At 43.5% G+C, this 21,539-nt stretch overlaps 1 protein-coding gene across 1 annotated transcript in view; it reads left to right on the top strand.

The window, feature by feature from the left end:
• Positions 1-20,112, top strand: part of MEGF11 (multiple EGF like domains 11) — a 412,570-nt gene extending 392,458 nt beyond the window's left edge. Inside the window, exons 22-23 of the mRNA XM_066592915.1 lie at positions 4,542-4,748; positions 18,611-20,112. Of these exons, the coding sequence (XP_066449012.1) occupies positions 4,542-4,748; positions 18,611-18,786 (383 nt within the window). The 3' untranslated portion in view covers positions 18,787-20,112. The remainder of the gene's footprint in view (positions 1-4,541; positions 4,749-18,610) is intronic.
• Positions 20,113-21,539: the final 1,427 nt, after the last annotated feature.

Raw genomic sequence — 21,539 nt, 5'->3', positions numbered from 1 at the left:
AAAATTGTTATTGATGTATAAAGTAAAGGATATTAAAAGTCCCCCCCTACTTTTTCCATATTTATAATAAAAATATCAAAGCCAAACGTGTTTGGTATTGTCGCATCCGTAAAAGTACGATCTATCAAAATAACAAATTATTTATCCTGTTTTGTGAATGTTGTTAGAAAAAAAATACATCTTGTCAGAATTGCACTTCTTTGGTCATTGGTCACCCATTTTCCAAAAAGAAATGTAATAAAAAGCGACATAAATGTCCTATGTACTCCAAAATGGTACCAATAGAAACTATAGAGTATCCTGCATAAAATAAGCCCTCACACAACCCCATCGGGGAAAAAAATAAAAAAAAATTAGTTCTGATTGTCAAAAGATGGCGGCAGAAAATAATTGTTAAAGATATTTCAATTTTTAGAAATAGTACAGTTTTCCGCAGTGTATACGCCCTAAAAACAAGACCCCCAACCCTCCCAAAAACAGCACAATTGCTATTTTCTTCCATTTCACTCCACTTAGACATTTTTTGAAGTTCTGCAGTACATAATATGGTGCATTGAATAGTACCGTTAAAAAATACAACTCGTCCTTAAAAAAAAAACAGACAACTACGTTAACGGAAAAATAATAGAGTTATGCTTTTTTTGAAAGTGGGAAGGAGAAACCAGAAATAAAATAAAAACTGTTGCATCCTTAAGGCCTCATGTCCACGGGGAAAATCAAGCCCGCCGCGGATTCTTCATGTAGAATCCGTAGCGGGTCCCTCCTGCCCCGCGGACATGAGGCCTAAAAAGAAGATTTACTTACCTGTCCGGACGCTGCGGATCTTCCCTCCGTCGCAGCCGGATCTTCTTTCTTCGGCCCGGCGGATGTGCTCGGCACACCGGCAGCGTGCCGCGCGCATGCGCCGCAAATTTTTTTCTTTTTTGAACTCCTGCTCTCCTGCGCTCCCGCGCTGGAGAGCAGGAATTCAGCTGCGGGTGTGCCGCGGATCCGGACGGCTTCCATAGGCTTCAATAGAAGCCTGCGGGAGACCCACGCTAAAATGGAGCATGCTGCAGGTGATTTCCCGCACACGCAATCCGTGACTCAAGGGAAAATGACACCCGCGGGTATTTAACTACCTGCGGGTGTCCAATGTATCCCTATGGGGCGCGGATCATGCGTGTGGGACACCCGCTGCGGATCTGTCCCCATGGACATGAGGCCTAAGGGGTTAAAGTTTAATATTTTGGTATTAATAGTTTAATACTATTATGCTGGAGGATTTTATTTCTAAAATAACCAAATAATGCATAAAATATGAAAACAATCAATGCAAATATAATAGAATTTAGACCTAAAATCCCCAAGCTGGCTAATAGCTGAACAATTCTAATTGACCTGCAGTATAACAACATATAGTATGGAAGCTTGGTTTATGCATACGATATTGTATTCTACATTTAGTCGAGCTGAACCCTCAGAAAAAATAAGCTTTGTTATTACGGAACAATACAAGTACAACTAAATGTGCATCATGCATCATATAGGACAGAGCATTGCCACAGTTCAGGTTATTACCAACAAAGGCTCCTGTAATGTTTATTATAGAGACATTCAATACCATTGGATAGGCACAAATTGAACCCCGGCTTCTAATGTCCTTATTCTCTGCAGCAGAAGACTGTTACTTACGGTAGTATAATGGATAAATATTCCAGGTCAATACCAAACTACATTATCAAGTAGCATTTATGGAAATAATCTTTATGTGTTGACTTGTATACGTTTATATTGGGATGTGTTCTTGATTATGCTATTACTGATGCATTACTTTTTGTATTTTTGGAAATGAGTATTCTGTTCATGTATGTTTGGGAGCAATAGACATTGTCTATGTTAATGATGTTGTATATGGATGCTTGCCAGTGGTTTGGCTGAGAGACAACTGGACAGTTGTGCTGTTGTATTGGGAGAGGACAGACACAGAACGTCTCTGTCTCCTTCTGCCTGTGTGTGCCACTCTTTGCTTGCTCACATCCTAGCCTCTAAACAGCTATCCTGCTCATCCCTCATCCTACGCATGCTACTTCATTCACCCATTCACTGCTTCTCATTGTGTTGGCTCCTCATTAACACCAAGCCATCTCTGGACTGTCTATACAGGACACTGAAACATCAGACCTTGGGTTTTACACTAATTGCTCAATTTACATATTTTACATAATTTGCCCCTATAGAATGTCTGTTGGCCCAAATGAGTTCTCTTTTTTCTAGTATATACTGTAATATTAGAGCATATGAATATTTTGCCTTTCCCGTTCCGCTCTTCCAAGTGGGAATATAGAAGCAAACTAACTAGAATACTAAAAAAATTCTGCTCTGGTTTAACCACATATTTTGGTTGAACCTATAATTTATAGTCCCAGGCAGAATGTCTATGCATTCATGTGTAGAACTGCTTTTAATGCTTTGAGTCATTGCAGGACAAAATACCCAAATGGTAACACCCGACCATCTTCGATTTTGATGAAACTTTGCACTTTTTTGTTCGCTGCTAGAATGTTTAATATAAAAATAGCCATTTTCAGACCCATCGGGTTGTAAGGTTAAGCGATACATGGGGTCAATTTTCTAAAGGTCAGTGAGAACAACAATTTTTGATCATTCATATCTCGGAAACCATAGGGTGTAGGAAGATGTGCGAGATTTGAGTCTGTAAATTTCTGAAGTCTGATTTTGGGCAGAAATTAAATAAATGTAATTAATTAATTAATTAAAATAATTAGGAAATGACATTAATGATTGTTAAGCTGAACAAATTGTTATTACGCATATGCAGGTGTATTTGGTCATATGTGATACCAATAAGATAGCTGTCAGTATAGCGTTGGTCACCATCAAGAATTTTTTTTCTAAAAAAACTACAAAGAATGCCTTTGTAGTTTCGGCTTTCTTTCTGGAGTGGCTGAGTTAAAAAAAAGTTGACATTTTTGTTCCAATTTTACTTTAACGTGTATTGGGATTACACTGTCAGAAAAAATATGTTATAAATCTATATATTATTCCGAAGAGAATGACACTTTGCACATCTTCCTACACTCAGTAGTATCTGAGATATGAATTGAATCAAACATTATGGTTCTCCTTGACCTTTGAAAAATTGACATCCCTCCATCCTTTATTTTTTGACCCCATGGTCTGATGGGTCTGAAATTTAAGATATTTATATAGTCTAGCAACAAAAAAATGTGCAAAGCTTCATAAAAGCTAGTCGGGTGTTACCCCTTAGATGATTTGTCCTGGAATGAAAGACTCTTATAACAGTGCCATTTCAAAGGGATTGTATCAGCAGAAAATGACAGTTTATTCAATTTTTTTACATGTTAAAGATGGTGTTTTTTCATTTTTCATTTGACTATACAGTTTTGACGCTGGCCACTAGAGTGGTTCCAATAGTCTGACATTTTCTTATCCTTTGGAATTCACTTGTCAGCTTTGCTGTGTAGACTGGAACATGGATGAGTAACAACTCATTATCATTAGAGGGTAGATGGATTAGTGACTGCTCTGTTGCACAACTGCATATCTAGATAAGGCAAGGTTAGTAAAGGTGGCCAAACACTTTACGGTGGAATTCAGACAGCCGTATGCCAGTTGCACATGAGAATCTCGGAACCAACTTGCATCGAACAGCATATGGACAGACGTTCATGTGCTCGCCAATCTGCGAGGACAGTGGATATTGTATGTCCTATTCTCGTTCATGATGTGAACAAAATAGGACATGCAGCCATTTTTTTTTTAAATTGACTATTGTCTGTGTGAAAAAACACAGACAGCACACACTCCAGTAAGATAGGCGCTTAGATAGCTGTTGGCTGAACGCTTATTTAGCTGATAGCTATTAATCCAAACCCTCACATACTTATGTAGCCATGGCTAGGGGTGAACGTGCATATGCTCTCAATAGGTAGAGGGGGATAGCGGCTGCCAGACACCACTGGCAATAGCTTATCTCCCGAGAGAACAAAGGATCAGGCATTCTGAAATTCAATATAACCTCTTTACCATCAAGGGAAAGTTAGGACACCTCTATAAATATTAGATGATCAGCGGATCCCACCGAAATCAGACATTTATCTAATGTGTATGGCCACCTTAATACTATGCACACAGATGTGTAGCTGTGTCACTCCCTGATTCCTGAAGACATTATTTCTCTTCTACACCGTTATATATCTAGTGGAAATTTGGGTAAAATTGGGGTAATATCAGACAGTATGAGATGAATTAACTCTGCTCTTTTGTCACATGCTCTTGCATGGGACATTGCGGCCACACAAGGTCATGCTTCATGTAGCTCTGTCCTTGAAGCTCTGTAACTGATCCCCCCTAACATCCTCCACATTGTTGCCCCTGACTTACCAGCTCTTAGAATATAAATACATTGTTTTTTAACCTCCAGGGCTTCCCCCTTCCTGCCATTTTTTTCCTGCTGCCTCCTGAGCTCCAGTCTCTCCCCCCAGATTTTTTTGACTTGTGTTTGTTGCTTTTTGCAGATTGTATGAAAGAGTCAGGGTGCAGTTCCAGCACCTGCTCTCTGAGCAGCAGTGAGAACCCTTATGCCACCATTACAGACCCCCCCGCGCAGCACTCCAAACACTCAGAGAACAGCTACGTGGAAATGACCTCACCTGTGCATACAGATGCCCCATACTCAGATATACCACTCTCATCAAAAGCTAACAAAAATGTATATGACGTGGGTAAGTGTCAGTTTCCATGCCAGCTGCACACATGCATGACACTGTAGCTCTGCCAGATTCTGCTCGATGCCAGCACAGAGCAGTCTGCATGACCTGCTGTCAGACATTGCTTGTTCCATTCATTCAAGTGCGCTCGTTCTCATTCTCAGATTGCTTAAAGTGTTCTTGATTCTTGCTCGTCATGGCGCATGGTGTACATACCTTGTGGAACCAGTACAAATTGGATCTCCGGTTGAGTTTGATGCCATCACTGTTCCTCTTGGAACCTGTACAAGACATCAGAAAACATGGAAGGGTGCTTTATACTGCTAAATTCTCTTGCAAGAAATCAGATTAGGGTAGTAAATGAGAAATTGGGCTTTCTGGCCCATGATGGGGAGGAAGAGAGTTGTGGGGCCCGCGTTGCAGGAAGGCAGCCTCATGTCCCCACCATGAAAGCAACTTTTTGTTGCATTGTATTTGGAGTTATGCAACAACTCTGTTCAGTTTAGTTGGCCGGACTATGATGCAACTGCCTCCGTAGTGTGTGTTAGGTGCATTCTCCTCACTTTAACCCTTTCCAATCCACTGTCTGACGTCTTCCTATATTCTGATTGAAGTTTGTACAGCTCCAATGTCAGAAGACGTCCGACAGGGTATTCTTACCGTCTATTGCCAGCACTAACAGTGCCTCTCTGGTACACACACACTGGCTTTAGCCAACAGATGGCACTGTTGTACAACAGCAAAAAGAGAAAGCCTTTTAGTAAACCCTGAATTCAAAATTGCATTGGAGAGGGTTAAAGAAGCCTGTAGATAAAGCCCTTTTACACCTGATTTTTCTTTATGATTTTTAAAAACTTTTTTTTATGAAAAAAGAAAATTCAGAAAAACATAGTCAGGTTATGGTTTAGTGGATGTTAAAGGGATTCTGTCACCACAAATACCCATTTTGAGCTGCCAGCATAGCGCTATGTGCCACATGGCACACAAACAGAGCAGGTATTTGTAAAAAGTAGATTATGTAATGCAACAAAAACTTTTATAATCTGTCACTGTATATGCAAATCAGCCCACTTCTCCCCCATTTCAGCGCTGCCCCTAGTCACTGATGTAGAACATAGCGTTATGTCGGCAGCTCCAAATTAACATCTGAGGTGACAGAATCCCTTTAACCCCTTGAGTGGCGGGTTTCCTACCACCCTGTCGTGCCCACCAGGGCAGGTTTTTTAAAATGGTCTAATCATTGAATTTCAACTAATTTTGCAGTTGCGTCTCAAGAGCCATAACTTTTTCATTTTTCCATTGACATGGCCATATAAGGGCTTGTTTTTTGCGGGACAAGTTGTGATTTTTTAAACAGGAGGGAGGAAAAAAAGAAATGGGGAAAAAAGAAAAAAAGGGGCCATGTCATTAAGGGGTTAAATAATGTATTAACTTCCCTGGGTCATTACGACGCACGGATACCACATGTGTGATTGTATTTTTGATTTTTTACAAAGTAAAGGGAGACAAGTGTTTTTATAATTTTTTTTAAAATAATTTTTAGTTTTTTGTTTTTTTTTTAAACTTTTTTTTTTGTCCCTTTAGGGGACTTCCACAGGGACCCATCAGGCCCCTCTGATCACATTCCGGGGGTCTAATGGTGACAGCCCTTTACATGCTGCAGTGACAGCCCTTTACATGCTGCAGTCACATAGACTGCAGCATGTAAAGGGTTAACACAGCAGAGATCGGAGGTTTTCTCTGATCTCTGCTGTAAGAGCTAGTACCTAGCTGTCCTCTGATAGCCAAGCACCAAGCTCTCCCTGCCACAGAGACCATGGGCTTTCTTCTGACAAGCCGATGGTCTCTATGGCAACCTGTAAACAAAGCAGGAGATTGCCGATATGCCGGCAATATCTTCTGCTGGTTTTTCAAAGCCCTTGCACTGCTCTGTGTGGGTCTGTGCAGGCAGAGCACACTGTCACAGCTTGTGGCACTGTGCTCTGCAGCTCCCATAGTGATACATAGCCCGGAAATCTTCCGGGCTATGTCACTATGAGCAGTGGAGCTCGTCCGGGAAAATTTCCGGCCGTGCCACTCAAGGGGTTAAATGACCACAATTCCTTTTTTTTTCTTTTTAATGTTCTTCATATTTTTAAAAAATGTAAGGAAATGAAAGAGGCCTTTTCTGTAGAAGTAAGCTGCTACACTCTGTGCACACAAAAACCTTGATCAGTTCCTCTTGAAACAAGCCTATCAGGAGTCTCTCCATTCTTCTCCTTCGCTCTCACATCCTTTATCCTGTGTACTGGCTCTTCTATTCTGTCCTTGTATCTGTAGTTACTTCGTACAGTTCATGTTCTTTCCGTCCTTGTGTTACATGTATCAAGTCTCATTTAAATTACACTAAGTGCCATATGAATGAAGCAAAATTACGTTATAGAGACTCACAGGCATATCATCATAAAATAAGCAGATCAACTTGTACTGTCCAAATATGTAAATGAGGGGGACTGCACATATAAAATGACAATAGAGCAGATTTATTGTGCAACTTTTCTGGTGTACAAAAGCTGCAACGTTTGATGCATGCTAAAGATTGACTTTTTTCACATTTACACCACACTTGCCACTTTTCAAAAAAGTAAGTGGAGCTTAGCAGATGGCTACAGTTGTCCATAACCTGGTATAAATTAAAGAACATCTACTCAAGTTCATAACTGCCATAGATTTTTGTTTGTGGGACCTGAGATGTACCAAATGTAAGTGGCTTGCACTTAATGTGTTTTGGGGGCCTCTTCCTTCAGGGGGGTTCTGATTACAACAAATTTATGAAATGCAAGTTCTAATAAATCCCCCCCCCCCCCCCCCCTCAATGTACAGGAAACATTGAAATAGTAGATAGATAAGCTTCTGTTCTGTATAGCAACATTTGTATTAGGGAATTTGTTTTACAGCTATTTCCTATATGTACATATTGGTCAAACTCCTCTTATAGCGAATGTAGGAGCAATTTGAGTTAGGCTGCCTGTCCATGGGCGATGATCCGCTGGTGATAAATTGCCCGTGGATCATGCTCTGTATTAAGCTTTCCATAGGGTTGCTATGGAAAGCTCAGCGCCGGTGTCCACGAGCGGAGAACCATAGCGATTTTCCGCTCGCGGGATTTAAATCGCGGCATGCTGCGATTGCCGCGACCCTCGGAGACCTGTCAGCTCTCCCTCCTCCTCCCCGCGGCAAAATATTGCTAGTGATATTCTGCCTTGGCCGTGGACAAGGGGCCTAAAGGGTGAGCATGCATTTTCTATCTCTAATGTAAGGACTAAATGCAACATAAACATTGTGGGACACATTTGACTAAAGCCTCATTCAGACAACTGTATATACGCAGCTATTTAGACCGCATTAAAAAATTGTCACCTGAAGCATTACTGGCAAACATAGTCGGCAAGAATAGCACATTTAATACAGCGTGTAAAAAGAAAGGTCTTGCCCTATCTTTTGCCAAGACACGCTGGAAGCTCCCATAGACTTCTATGGGAGCTGGAAAAAAAAGGGAAGGGATGAAAGTTTAGTTGCATCCAGTGCTGGGAAAAGAGGACAGCTGGCTCTATTTAAGCATTAGCAGTCATTCCGATGATTACTGCCGACTGAGGAATTTCCCTATTTTTTCGCTTATATGCCGCAGCCGCACATGTGAATGGACAAGAAACCACTAATTAAGATTGGGACTTCATCGCAGCTATTCCTTATTCATGCAGTTTTTAGTCACGACCGCTTGAGTGTAAAAACGCATACGGTCCTGTGAAGGAGGCCTAAGACTGGTGTTTTCATGTCAGATTTAGAAAAGTGACTGCAATAAGAGCCATTTTACACAGACGGTTATCGTAGATTATCTTTTGATCCTGCGAAACTAAACAATAATCGTTGAGGGTAAAGGCCCATTTAGACGAGATGAGTGTCGGGCAAACAATGCCTGACACTCATCCCCGCACATGAAAGGTCCCGTGCTGCTGCACAGGAGCGAGTATCGCTGGCTCACAGCGGAGTGGCTGCAGGAGATTTCTCTCTTCTCGTTCCCCCACCCCTCTCCATTTTAGTAACATAGTGGCCGTTCAGTACTGAATGGCTGCTATTTACACTGAGCGACCTGCAATCTGCTCATTGTCCATCGTTTATGCAGCATAAAGAATGCTATGTTACGGCAATGGAGAGGGACGGGAGACCAATATGAGTGTGGGGGGGGGGGGGAGTGTTGGGTATCGTTTGCCCGACACTCGTCCTGTCTAAATGGGCCTTAGGTGCTGCCAGTGACTGGAACGACAAACAATAATTTGTTTGTATCATTCAGCATTCAGTTTGTGCAGGCATAAAAATCCAATGGCAATCAGCCTGTGTAAACAGGCAATCGTTCATCTAAGACTTCCTTCACACGAGTATTGCGCTTTTCGGGCAAAAAACGCTTGAACGAGAGAAAGCCGTAACCAAGTCACGTCAAAGTCTTGTGTTTTCTTCTCCATTCACCTCCGTATAGACGCCGCAGCCCGGAATTTTCTTTCGGGTGGCATAAATCCTTCAACTGGCTCAATAGTGCTCCCCTTTCTGATGGCTCCTATAGGACTCTATGAGAGTTACCAGCGTATTCCGGCTAAAAGATAGGGCATCAAAATTCGGCCGCCAGATTTGGCAACGTATGGGTTATCAAATGAATGCTCTGAAATCCAATGCATCAGATGGTCGTGATTTTCGGATGACATTTTATAAAACGCTGGTGTGAATAAGGCCTAAGAAGGACTGCCTCTTCACTGTGAATGTACACGTGCGGCCTCGGGCACACTCCACCTCCATTCACTGAGCAATCATTGCTCCTGTGCGAAAACTGAGAAGCGATAATCGCTAGGATGACTTAATGCCTGATAAATATAATTATAATCATCCAGGCTAAAAGGACCCTGAGGCCAAGTTCACACAGGCATTTTTAACCACGTATAGCGGGCATTTAAAACGCCCTCTAAAAACGCTGAACTGAGCCTCCATTGATTTCACTTGGGCTTCCCAGGTGATCGGTGTTTCTAAGGCACGATAAATCGAACACTGTATGTTCAATTTTAGTGTGTTGCAGAGCTTTTTAATACACCTCGTCACTGATTGCTATTTTGGGGTGCAAATTTGTAACTTTTTTACGCCAAAATCATAACAGTTTTATAACTTTTTGGAATTTACAAATTTGCATCAGAATCTGCATATGTTAGATGTGGATTTTGACAGATTTTGCTGTGGATTTCATCCTCCCCTTTGAAATCTTATATGGAAATCTGCAACATAAATTGACATTTTGCTGGTGTTTCCGCAGCGCGTGGATGAGAAGTCTTTACAGTTCCTCCATATTCAATTTGATCTCAAGGGTGCCTTCACATGCGCTGTATGAGCGGCTGCACACGGACGTGTTTACATGTGCAAAATTTGCACACGCAATACGCAGATAAAAAGCATGGATTTCAATTTCACTCTATCGTGTGTAGAAAATAGGACCTGCTCTATTTTTGTGCACATTTGCTCACCAGGAGTCCCCATAGAAGTCTAGAGGGGGTGTGTTAATGCACGCACAGACACGTAATAAGCTGCGTAATTCCATTAAAAAAGTACACATCTGGAAATGGTTAGGCTAAATAGCCATTTAAATCGGGGGCGTGGTTATCTGCCATACGCAATGGGGATGCGCAAAGGCTCGCATAAAATGATAGATGTGTGGAACACTGCATAATTGCACTGAAAAAAGAAGACCTCTTGAACTCATTAGAGCACCAGTGTTTTTTTTTTAACATGTTCAAATGCAAAAGGTAGAGTAAAATATGCTGATGCGCACACAAAAAAGCAATGTTGGACCATCTCTGCCGACAGACCTGCTATTTAGAAATGGCAGGAAACCGCTGCACGTGGGGTGGGGAGACCCGTAGCATTTTACCGATACTGCTATCTATATGAGGCCTTATGCGGCTTTCACACAGCCGTGAAAATCGCGCGAGTTTTGTGCATTGCGAGACACACTAATGTCGCATGAATATGAGCCCCATTCCTTTGAATGGAGTCATATACATGATAATAATAATAATCTTTATTTGTATAGCGCCAACATATTCCGCAGCGCTTACATAGACAGGGGGGAATACAGAAAGACAAAATACAAACATTACAGAACCACGGTTACATATAGTAATCAGTTGATGGAAACAATAGGGGTGAGGGTCCTGCTCCAACGAGCTTACATACTACAAGTAATGGGGTGATACAGAGGGTAAAGGGGCTGGAGATGTGCACGGTATGGCGAGGTGGAGAGTGAGCGATGCTATACACATAGACAATGGTCAGACATTTAGCCGTGTGACGGCAGAAACGGTGTGACTGCAGGAGCGGTTTATGATGGCTAGCAGGGATTGCAGTCAGTAGGTCAGGGAGCATGTTATCAGGCGGAGTACAGAGAGGTTTGTTTAGGGAATGCGGTATGCCTCCCTGAAGAGGTGCGTTTTTAGAGCACGCCTGAAGTTCTGCGAGTCCTGGATTGCTCGGGTAGCCTTTGGTAGTGCGTTCCAGAGGACCGGTGCTGCTCTGGAGAAGTCTTGGAGGCGGGAATGAGAAGTTCGAATTAAAGGGGCGCTCAGTCTGGTTTCATTAGCAGAGCGGAGAGCCCGGGCTGGTTGATGGATTGAGATGAGGGAGGCGATATAGGGGGGTGCTGCACTGTGGAGGGCTTTGTGGATGAAGGTAGCGAGTTTGAATTGAATTCTGTATTTAACGGGCAGCCAGTGCAGTGACCGGCACAGGACAGAGGCGTCCGAGTAGCGGCTGGACAGGAAGATGAGCCTGGCTGCCGCATTCAGGATGGACTGGAGAGGGTAGAGTCTGGTGCAGGGGAGGCCGATCAGCAACGAGTTGCAATAATCGAGCCGGGAGTGGATGAGGGCGACAATAAGCGTTTTTAACGTCTCCACAGTGAGAAAAGAGCGGATTCTTGCAATGTTCTTGAGGTGCAGCTGACATGTTCGGGCCAGAGATTGGATGTAGGGGGCAAAAGAGAGATCAGAGTCAAATATGACCCCAAGGCAGCGGGCGTGTTGTCTAGGAGTTATGGTGGCACCACACACTGAGATGGAGATGTCAGGAGGAGGTCGGTTAGTGGATGGTGGAAATACCAGTAAGTCAGTTTTAGAGAGGTTTAGTTTTAGGTAGAGAGAGGACATGGTGTTAGAGACAGCGGACAGACAGTTAGTGATGTTTTGGAGGAAGGGTGCAGAGATGTCACGGGCAGAGGTGTATAGCTGGGTGTCATCAGCGTACAGGTGGTATTTGAGGCCAAAACTCCTGATGGTTTGTCCAATAGGGGTTGTGTAGATAGAGAAGAGAAGGGGGCCAAGGACCGAGCCCTGGGGGACCCCAACAGCAAGGGGAAGAGGAGGGGAGGTAGAGCCAGCAAAGGAGACACTGAAAGAGCGGTCAGATAGGTAAGAGGAGAACCAGGAGAGGGCAGTGTCCTTTAGCGATATTTTTCCCACATCCTTTCTTTGGGCGTCAGAAAACACATTCCACACTGGTGCGATGCGAGGTCTCCCATTGAAAACGATGGGAAACACCTGCCGATCCTTTGGATCCGGAGGATCGCAACTGTGCTGAAGTCTTGAGAGGGGTTTTTGACACAGCCCAATATCGCCCTCACCTGTGTGAAGTTAACCTTAGGGCTCTTTCACACGAGCGCATAGACGGCGTATATTCCCCTATGTGAATGGAGATATACACGGCCGGCGAATATACACTCAGCCAAAAGATAGTTCTGGAACTATGTTTTGGCCAATATACGCTGGCAGGTCCTATAGATTCCTATGGGAGCAGGGAAAGAGAAGGGAGGGGGAGGCATTTATGCAGCGTCCAATGCTGCGAAAAGCTTACAGGTGCCTCTATATAGGCATTGGAAGCCATCCCTAGGTTTTTGGCAGAGAGAGGGTTTTCCTGGGTGCAGCGTTTTTTTTCCACTAAAAACGATGCTCACAGTCGTGTGAATGGATGAGAAAACGCTGGCCGTGATCGCGGAAAATCACCCATTCAGGCACTTATTCAGAGCGGGTGTAAAAACGCCGTCGCCGTTTATGCGCTCGTGTAAAAGAGCTCTCGGGTGGAGTAACAAGGGGCCATGAGAAAACAGACATGGCCCTCTTCACTTAATGGCAATAAGCTGCAATACCAGGCACAGTCGGTAGATGAGAGAGGCGCTATTTCTGAGAAAAGGCTGAATTGTTTCCCTAACATCATATAACCCCATCAGTGTTTAGCCAGGGTACAGGTGCAGCTCCACCCAATAGCAGTAATTATCGATACCGTTCATTTCAGCGGATCAGCCATGATCTCCCTCCCCTTCAATAGATCTACACAAACACGATTTGGTTGAACACACAAGAAGATTGTCTGTAATAACATCAATTGCTGCAATAATCAATGGAGGCCATGAAAAAACCAAACACAGAGAAGCCTCTTTAGCAAACGTGAAGTTTCATTAACGAGCAGAAAACAATCAGACTTTAATTAGCTTCCAAGGGAAAACCCCTCATATAAGATGTGCGCTCATGTGTTTGCATCTGGGCATGCCAAAATCCTAAAATGTGCTTATCTCTTAGGGCCCAAATACATGTCCATATACGCAACTATGCTCGCCGCTATGGAGCGTAGCTGTGCATGAATGGTTTTTGTTTCATCTCGGACTTTCCAAACTCTGCGTTACTGTGCGCAAATTTGAAAAAAACAGCAAGAAGATAGTTCCTGCCCTATCGCTCTTGAATGTAGTATTAACTACACGCAAAAAAGATAGGGCAAGTCCTATCTTTTTTCACCCGTACTGTTGACACGGGAATACTCCTGATGAAAACTAAACTATTGCAATCTATGGTTTCATTTTGTCCTGTTATGTGGCCATGATTATCACAACGGCATAAGGGGACTACAGCACGCCCATGTGAAGAAGCCTTAGGCCCCGTCCACACGAGCACTGCGGGCACGCAGTATATGTGCGTGTAAAGATTGCCGCCATACTGCACTAAAGATGACATGAGCGGGTGAATGCCAGCTATTTTAATTAGCCCGTTCCCAAAATCGGAGGTGCGTGGTATGTGTTTTCCAGCTCCCATAGGAGTCTATGGAAAGCATGCACCGAAGATGTAAGTCCCTTATTCTATGAAAGCATGCCATTCATCTAAGGCACTGCATTATACAGGGTGGCCATGGAAAATTATCCTGGCATGCTTATGAAAGCTGTCTGAAAGAAAATCTGCCTTGCTGCCCATAGCAACCAATCACAGCGCAGCTTTCATTTCTCACACTACTGAGGTAAAATAAAAGCGGTGCTGTGATTGGTTGCTATAGACAACATAGATAGATTTTCAGTTCACAACACAGCTTTTATTTTACCTCAGCAGTATGAGAAATGAAACTGTGCTCTCCTAATGTTGCCCATAGCAACCAATCACAGCACAGCTTTCATTTTACCTCAGCAGTATGACAAATGAAAGCTGCGCTGTGATTGGTTGCTAGGGGCAACAAATACAGATTTTCTTCTAGACAGCTTTCATAAGAGTGTGGCTCCGGCCTACTTGTCCATGGCCAACCCTGTATTTCAGTACTACCAGTGCAGAGGGCTCCAGTGATTTGGCTGTTGCTGTAGAGCAGGCTTTTGATAAAGCTCCTCTGAAGACTTGTCGTCACCGACCATCTTTCCCCATTTTTTCCCTTTTTTTTCTGTCGTGATCGTTAACAATGCAGAACCCTTGTTCCTAATTTCAAGGCACATCAGATTATTGTCACTAATCCCAAAGGGAACCTGTCAGCAGGAAATACTGACAGGCTCCCTCATTAGTGAGAATTACGGTTTACTCTGAAATCCTGGTGGTGTTCCACAGAAGAAAAAGAAAGTGGAGAGGATTTTGGTGTCTTTGCAGGGGTTTCTTCATACATTAGGCGCATCTTACTCAGGCGAAGACGGTATTAACCCTTTCCAATACACTATCTGCCGTCTTCAGACATTCTGATTGAAGGCTGTACAGCTCTGATGTCGGAAGACGTCCGTCACGGTATTCTTACTGTATATTACTGGCGGCTCTGTTGTCGGGGGCCTCACTAGCATGTCCCATACCACAGTACTGGCTCTAGCCAGCAGATGGCACCATTGTATAATGGAAGCAAGAGAAAGCCCCCTAGGAAACCCTGAATCCAAAATTGGATTGCAAAGGGTTAAGAGCAGCATATAACCATTATGCGTATAACTATTATGGTGTTAATAAATTCCCCGTGTTTCCACTGACATGCCGCAACGTTTCACAGTAAAACGCTCCTTGTACAGTGGGAGCTTGTTGGTATTTCATGCTGCTCATGGTTAGGGCAGTGTGAAACTGAAACATGTTCCCTTTTTAAAGGACCTTTCACATGGGTGGAATTAGCTCGTAATATGCACCTTAGGCTGCCTTCACACCGGTGAGAAAATTGCGTGAGATTTGTGCGTTGCGAGGTCGCACACAAATATGAGCCCCATTTTTTTGAATGGGTTAGTGCACATTAGCAATGTTTTCCCACATGGCACCGCGATGCTAAGCAGGAAACACATCACATGTCCTATCTTTCTGCAAGAGCGCCCATTGTTTTCAATGGGGGCGACGGCAGCAGCTCCGCGACCATCTGCCACAGCTGTGACAGCCGCGATGGGGGATTCCTCAATCCCCGCAGTGATGCAAAACTGTTTTGCCCTGAAAACGTCTCGCAATCACGGGGCTTTCACATGGATGGCAAGTGTAATATCAGGCTGTGAATCACGGTCGATGCCGCCCTTGCCTGTATGAAGGCGCCCTAAGGGCTTAAACAGATGGCTGTGATTTAGTTGCATTATGCAGCCCTGACTATCACGGCCGCATAACGGGATAAAACAAAACCATTGATTTCAATAGTTTTGTTTTCACTATCGGGATTCTCACTCGTGATTACTAAATGTGAGAAAGATAGGGCAAGTCCTGCCGTTTCTTTCAAACAAGCGCGCTATCTTTTCTCGCACGCAGTAATCACGAGCGAGAGGCCAATAGTGAAAACGAAACCATAGAAATCAATGATAGTCACTGAATCACGCCCATCTGTGTGAGCCCTCAAACTCATCTTTCCATTCAGTCCGTTTGCACACACTGTCCTCTATGTGTGCGCACTGAATAAAGAGATGAGTCCCATTCGCATGCAAAGCACTAGCTTTCTGGGCAAATAGCGAGGGAACAGAGAGGCAAGTTTAGAAAGCTGATCATCGCCCCCTTTCCTATGAGCCTATAAACTTAGTTATGGTGCTCACGGAACCTAGCAGGTTCATATTATATTCATACTATGCAGGGGGGTAGCTAAAGGCTCATGGGCCCAAGTGCAAACGTTTATCTTGGGGCCCCCCAAGTCCTCTTAACCTCTTAACACAGAGGCGTAACTTGAAGCTCCTGGGCCCCAATGCAAAACCTGTAACAGGGCCCCAACTATTTCAAGATTATTCATAGTACTGGGCTCCATATATGGAGAAGAGGGGCCTTTTGGGCTGGCTAAGGCTCCTGGGCCCAGGTGCAACCGCATCCCCTATAGTTACGCCGGTGATACTATGACCCTTTGTTGTTTGGAGACATAATAGACCATGCACAGAGGTGCAGCGAGCCATACTAGTCTTCCATATGAAAAAGAAAGGCTGCGTGTCATATTGCGGTTTTATTACGCTGATATTCTCCCATAGATTTGGAGCTCTGTAGCAGAAAACTAAAGCTCTATCCACTATAAAAGTAGATCAACCCCTTAACGGCGTTTGTATGGCGGAGGATCAGGAGCTAATCCCACTCCATACACGGCTGGTACAAGTTACCATTGACAGCTGACACCCAGATGCAACATCCACGATCAGCGTTGTCTCTGATCGTGGCTGTTCACCTCTTCAGTGCCTCTGTAAATTCTGACAATGACATTTAAAGCCCACAATTGGCATTCAGTATTTATTATCACCGTGTCCATAAAAGTCCAATCTATCAAAGTAATGCATTATTTATCCCGCATGGTGAACACCGACAGAAACAAAAATACACACCAGAATTGCGCTTTTTTCATCAACCTGCCTCCAAGAAAAAAAATATTAAAAATCAACCAAAAAGTTGTATATACCCCAAAATGGTATCAAAAATCCTCACACATCTGTATATAAATATATATGGTATTTTTCGCTCTACAAGACACACCCGTGTTTTAGAGCAGGAAAACAGGAAAACTCACCCAGAGACTTTAGGTGACCGTACAGAAGATAGTAGAGCGTGAGGGAGGGACAAGATAACTCCTTTCCTTTCTCTTCCACAGCAGGAGCAGCGGCGCTCTGTAACAGCGGCGCTCGTGGTATGCCGGTAGGAAGGGAGTAAGCTGATTGGTAGAGGCGGGGGAGCAGCAGCAATTCCCACCGGTGCTCACCACCAATCAGCGGTACGTACAGGCAGCAGTGCAAAGCAGAAAGAGAACTGCTCTCCTCCGCGCCTATGGAGTGCACCGGGCCGGACGTCTGAATGTGCAGATGCGCAAGCGTACCGGCCAGCTTGAATTTCGTCACATTCGCTTTATAAGGCGCATTGTCTCCCCCCGCCCACTTTATAAAGCAAATAACACGGTATATATAAAAAGTTATGGTAGAAGAAAATAATTTTCTTTTAAAAGTTTTTTTTTTAAGTAGTGCAGCAAAAACAAAACTATCCAAATTTGGTATCGTCTTACCTACCCACAGAATAAAACGTTTGTGTCATTTTTGTTGCAATGTATACGCCGTAAAAACAAGTCCACTCCTCCCTCTCTAAAGAATTGCATCTTTTTCCATTTCACTTCACATTGAAATTTTTAAACGTTTTTCAGTACATTTAGGCTGAATGCACGCGGGCATGCACGAACTCCGCATGGGGAATCCCTCATGGAATCCGCCCCCTGCACGCGTCTGGTGACCCTGTCCATGTCTTCTTTCTTCTGTACTGCGAATGCGTGGGTGTGCTGGCAGTACTGATTTTTTAAATTAAGCTACTGCTTTTCCGATGGATCAGACGTTCGTGCGAGAACCGCAGGAAAATGGGGCATGCAGCGATTTTTCATCCGCAAGTGGAAACTGCAATTGGTTTCCACTTGTGTGCATGTTTAATCTTTTTTGCATTGCATTCTATGAATGGTTATTGCTGCAGAATCCGGAGGCGGACATCTGCTCCAGATGCCGCTGCAAAAATACGCCCATGTACATTGGGCATATATGGTATTTTTCAATGGTACTATTTAATGTGCAACTCGTCCTGCCAAAATCAAGCCTTCACACAGCTACGTTCATGGAAAAATAAGAGTTTTGAAAGTGGAGAGGAAAAATAAAAATGAAGAAGAAAAGGGCGTGTGATTAAGGGGTTCAGAAATTAATTAGCATAATATTTTGATTGTATCTATATTTTAAAAAAAAAGCAAAAACAAAATAGGATACAAGGTGTACAGTACCACAATTGTCACCCACTTGTCCTGAGCCAGCTGCTACTATGTAACAGCCGGAACATATTTGGATGCTACCTCATTAAAAATTACAATAGATTGTAACGATTTTTTAAGCATGCCGCACAGTGATAAATGACCTCGTTATATCTCATCCTCTTCTTATTGAGACTGCCTGAATAACCAAATCATTGCAGGTAGTGGCATGGGCATTGTAGCTTCACACATATGTCAGCTTCAGAATGAAGAACAATGTGGATGGATGGGTTGGGTGGAACCAGTACATAGCAAGCTGAGCAAGAATAAGGCAGGATGTGTTACTATGATAAGCCTGTACTCATGTGCCCCTTATCTCTTCACAGAGCCATCACTCACCCTGCTTCATGATGCCCAACATCAGATCCCCAACTACATGCAGAACCCTTACGACTTACCAAGAAACAGCCACATCCCCAGCCACTATGACCTCCTCCCCGTCCGGCACAGCCCCTCGCATGGGACGTTCTGGGACAAGCAAATGGATAAGCAATCTTTATAGAAGTACGAGGACAATGACAAGAGAGCTCTCTCATTCTGCAATATGCCCATTCTATGGGGGGCCGGCACCACTGGACACATGCATGATGTCATTAGGAGACTTTTTTATACAAATAGGATGTATCTATAGGACAAGTCACTGTGTGTATATATATCTATATGTGTGTGTATACACTGTGTATGGCCAGATACCGCTCATCCTCCTATAAGGTACACATGTGAACAGGGACTAGTCCAGGCGATGAGTCAGCTTTGGAAAAAAATGCCGTTTACACACAATGACAGATAATATTTGTAAATACATGTATATAGAGCAGCTTTCTCTAAAGAACTGTATATATGTTATACTCAGACAAGAGCTAATGTGCAGAAGGCAACGATGAATGCGTTAACGGATTGCTGGTAAATACAACTCAGTATTACTTATTTATTAACATGAGCCATTTTCTTGTGCCGTCCCAAGTTCATAATGGTTAAGGGGCCGTGTACATGTTATAGATAAAGGTGTATTCCTGGAGCCCCATAGATTGCAGCCATAGATGCCCCATTGCTTACTGATGATAATCTCATATTTTAGTAGAAAAAGAAAAGTAATCTAATAAGAATTTAATTTTCTACGTCCTCTCTCCATTCTGTGTATTGCAGCACTCCCCCTATCTGGGCAGGACCTACAGCTCTGTTCATCCTGATCCTCCTGGTTCTTATATAGAATGCAAATAGTACACTGTAGTAGTGTGACAGATAGGAATCCGGGGCAGGAGCGGATGTAGCACTGCATTACGGTGCAGATTTTTATGCCATTCAGGGTATGTGGAAAGTGACAATTCCTATGGGTACTGTAATGGCTGCCATTAATTGATGTCACTTTTGGAAGTGCAGCATCTGTTAGACCAAGATTAGAATGGCTGAATTAAATATTTAAGACTCTACATGAGAGGACAACTCGGGGACTTATATTTTCAGGGTTTTAGTGGAAAATGCACTTTAAATAATGGGGAAGGTAAGTGGTATGGAGATCATCCCGGGGGCATTGCATCTGGTCCATTCGCTTTCGGTCATCTTCTGGTCAGGGGCTATTAATCCCTAAATGTGACGTACAGCGCCCGGTCACGTGCTCTGCTTGAGAAGTAATTGCTAACAATATGTTTGTGGAAGGAGGTAAGAGTGCGTAAGTGAGGCTGTACAAGAAGAAGAAGGCGCCGGGAAAGCTTTCAGCCACCTTTATGCAATTTTGCTTTTGTAACAAAATGCATCGGAAAACTCAGACCAAACTCACCGGTTCCAAAGAGAACGAAGCCACTAATTTACTGAAAATAAAAAGAGACTTTTTATCCTGTGCCTCATTCCATCCCTGGAAATTTCTGTTCTTTTCTTACAACATAGATGGAACATGTAAAGGCGTTTTCACAGGTGATGGAAGATTTCACCACAAAGCCATCCATATGATTAACATGGGGATTTTCCCGCAGAATTGCTAAGGGTGAAATCCGTAGAAATTCAGCATTAAAATCCACATATTAGACGGACATGCCTATATTGGTGTGGGTTTCTCCATGGAGGAATCTTCCGTCATATGGGAAAGCCCTAGGTCTGCTCTATATCGCACAAGTAGGAGCAAAGGTATATTATGCAGGGTGGCCATAGAAAAGCTGTCTAAGGGCTCCTGTGGATGAGCGTGACGTTTTTTTAAACACCCGCGAGAGCATGATATAATTATGTTCTGAATGGAACGCTATCATGTCCTTTCGCGAGCGGATCCATGCTCACTACTGTACTTTTTTCCACTTCCGGGCCTGTTCTCCTCGGCGCGGGACACACCCATGCCAGGCGGGGCAGCCGAATTAGCTGCAAACCACATCCAAAAGAACCCATTAGTTTCAATGGGTTCTCTCACATAGAGCGTTTTTGCACCCGCATTTCACGGCCGGGCAAAAAAGTAGCAACATGCTCCATTTTTGTGCACATTTTCACACCTGAGGTTCAACAGGAATCTATGGGAGTGTGCAATTGCTAGAAATTACGCACTGAACTGCGTAATTTTGTGGGGAAGATTGATTACACCTGGGACTAAGTAGACTGCTTGTCTATTCAAACATGGCGTGGGTGTGACCACCCGGCAGCAGAAAAAAGTGCACTAACGAGCAATGATAGGACGTGAGAGCGCTTCAGTCAGAGCGTAATTACATCAGGCTCATCTGCAGGAGCCCCAAAAGAAGATCTGTCATTGGTGTCCATTGCAACCAATCACAATGCAGCTTTCATTTCTTTTACTGTAGAGGTAAAATGAAAGCTGGGCTGTGATTGTAGGTAGCTTTCATAAGACTGCGGTGCCGGGCTACTTTTCCATGGTCCATCCTGTATACGATAATCCTATACTATATATCATAATGTAACCCCTTAGGGACCTTTCACACAAAACTGCATTGTCCGCAGCGCAGATGCGGATTTTGTCAATTAGTGCAGATTTTGTTGCGTCTTTAATGCAGAATGTTTTCTGTGGAAAGTGTTGTGGAATTACTTGCGTTTTTTTCCACAGACTTTAATTGCAGAATTACATCTCCTATATGTTAGAAATCCGCAACGACAATTCCGCAAGACGTCCTTAATTCTGCAGAGGAAAGCTTTTCCGCGGTTAAGAAGTAAAGACGTGCAGATTTTAACAGGTACGGAATTTAAGCTCCATAGGGATAACATTTGACTAATTCCGTTCTGTGTGTAAGGTCCCTATAAAGGGTTGTAATAACATAAGGAATA

The sequence above is a fragment of the Eleutherodactylus coqui genome, chromosome 2, assembly GCF_035609145.1.
Source record: "Eleutherodactylus coqui strain aEleCoq1 chromosome 2, aEleCoq1.hap1, whole genome shotgun sequence".
Classification (NCBI taxonomy): domain Eukaryota; kingdom Metazoa; phylum Chordata; class Amphibia; order Anura; family Eleutherodactylidae; genus Eleutherodactylus; species Eleutherodactylus coqui.
The sequence above is the reverse complement of the archived record's forward strand: the minus strand, read 5'-3'. Positions and strand labels throughout refer to the sequence as shown.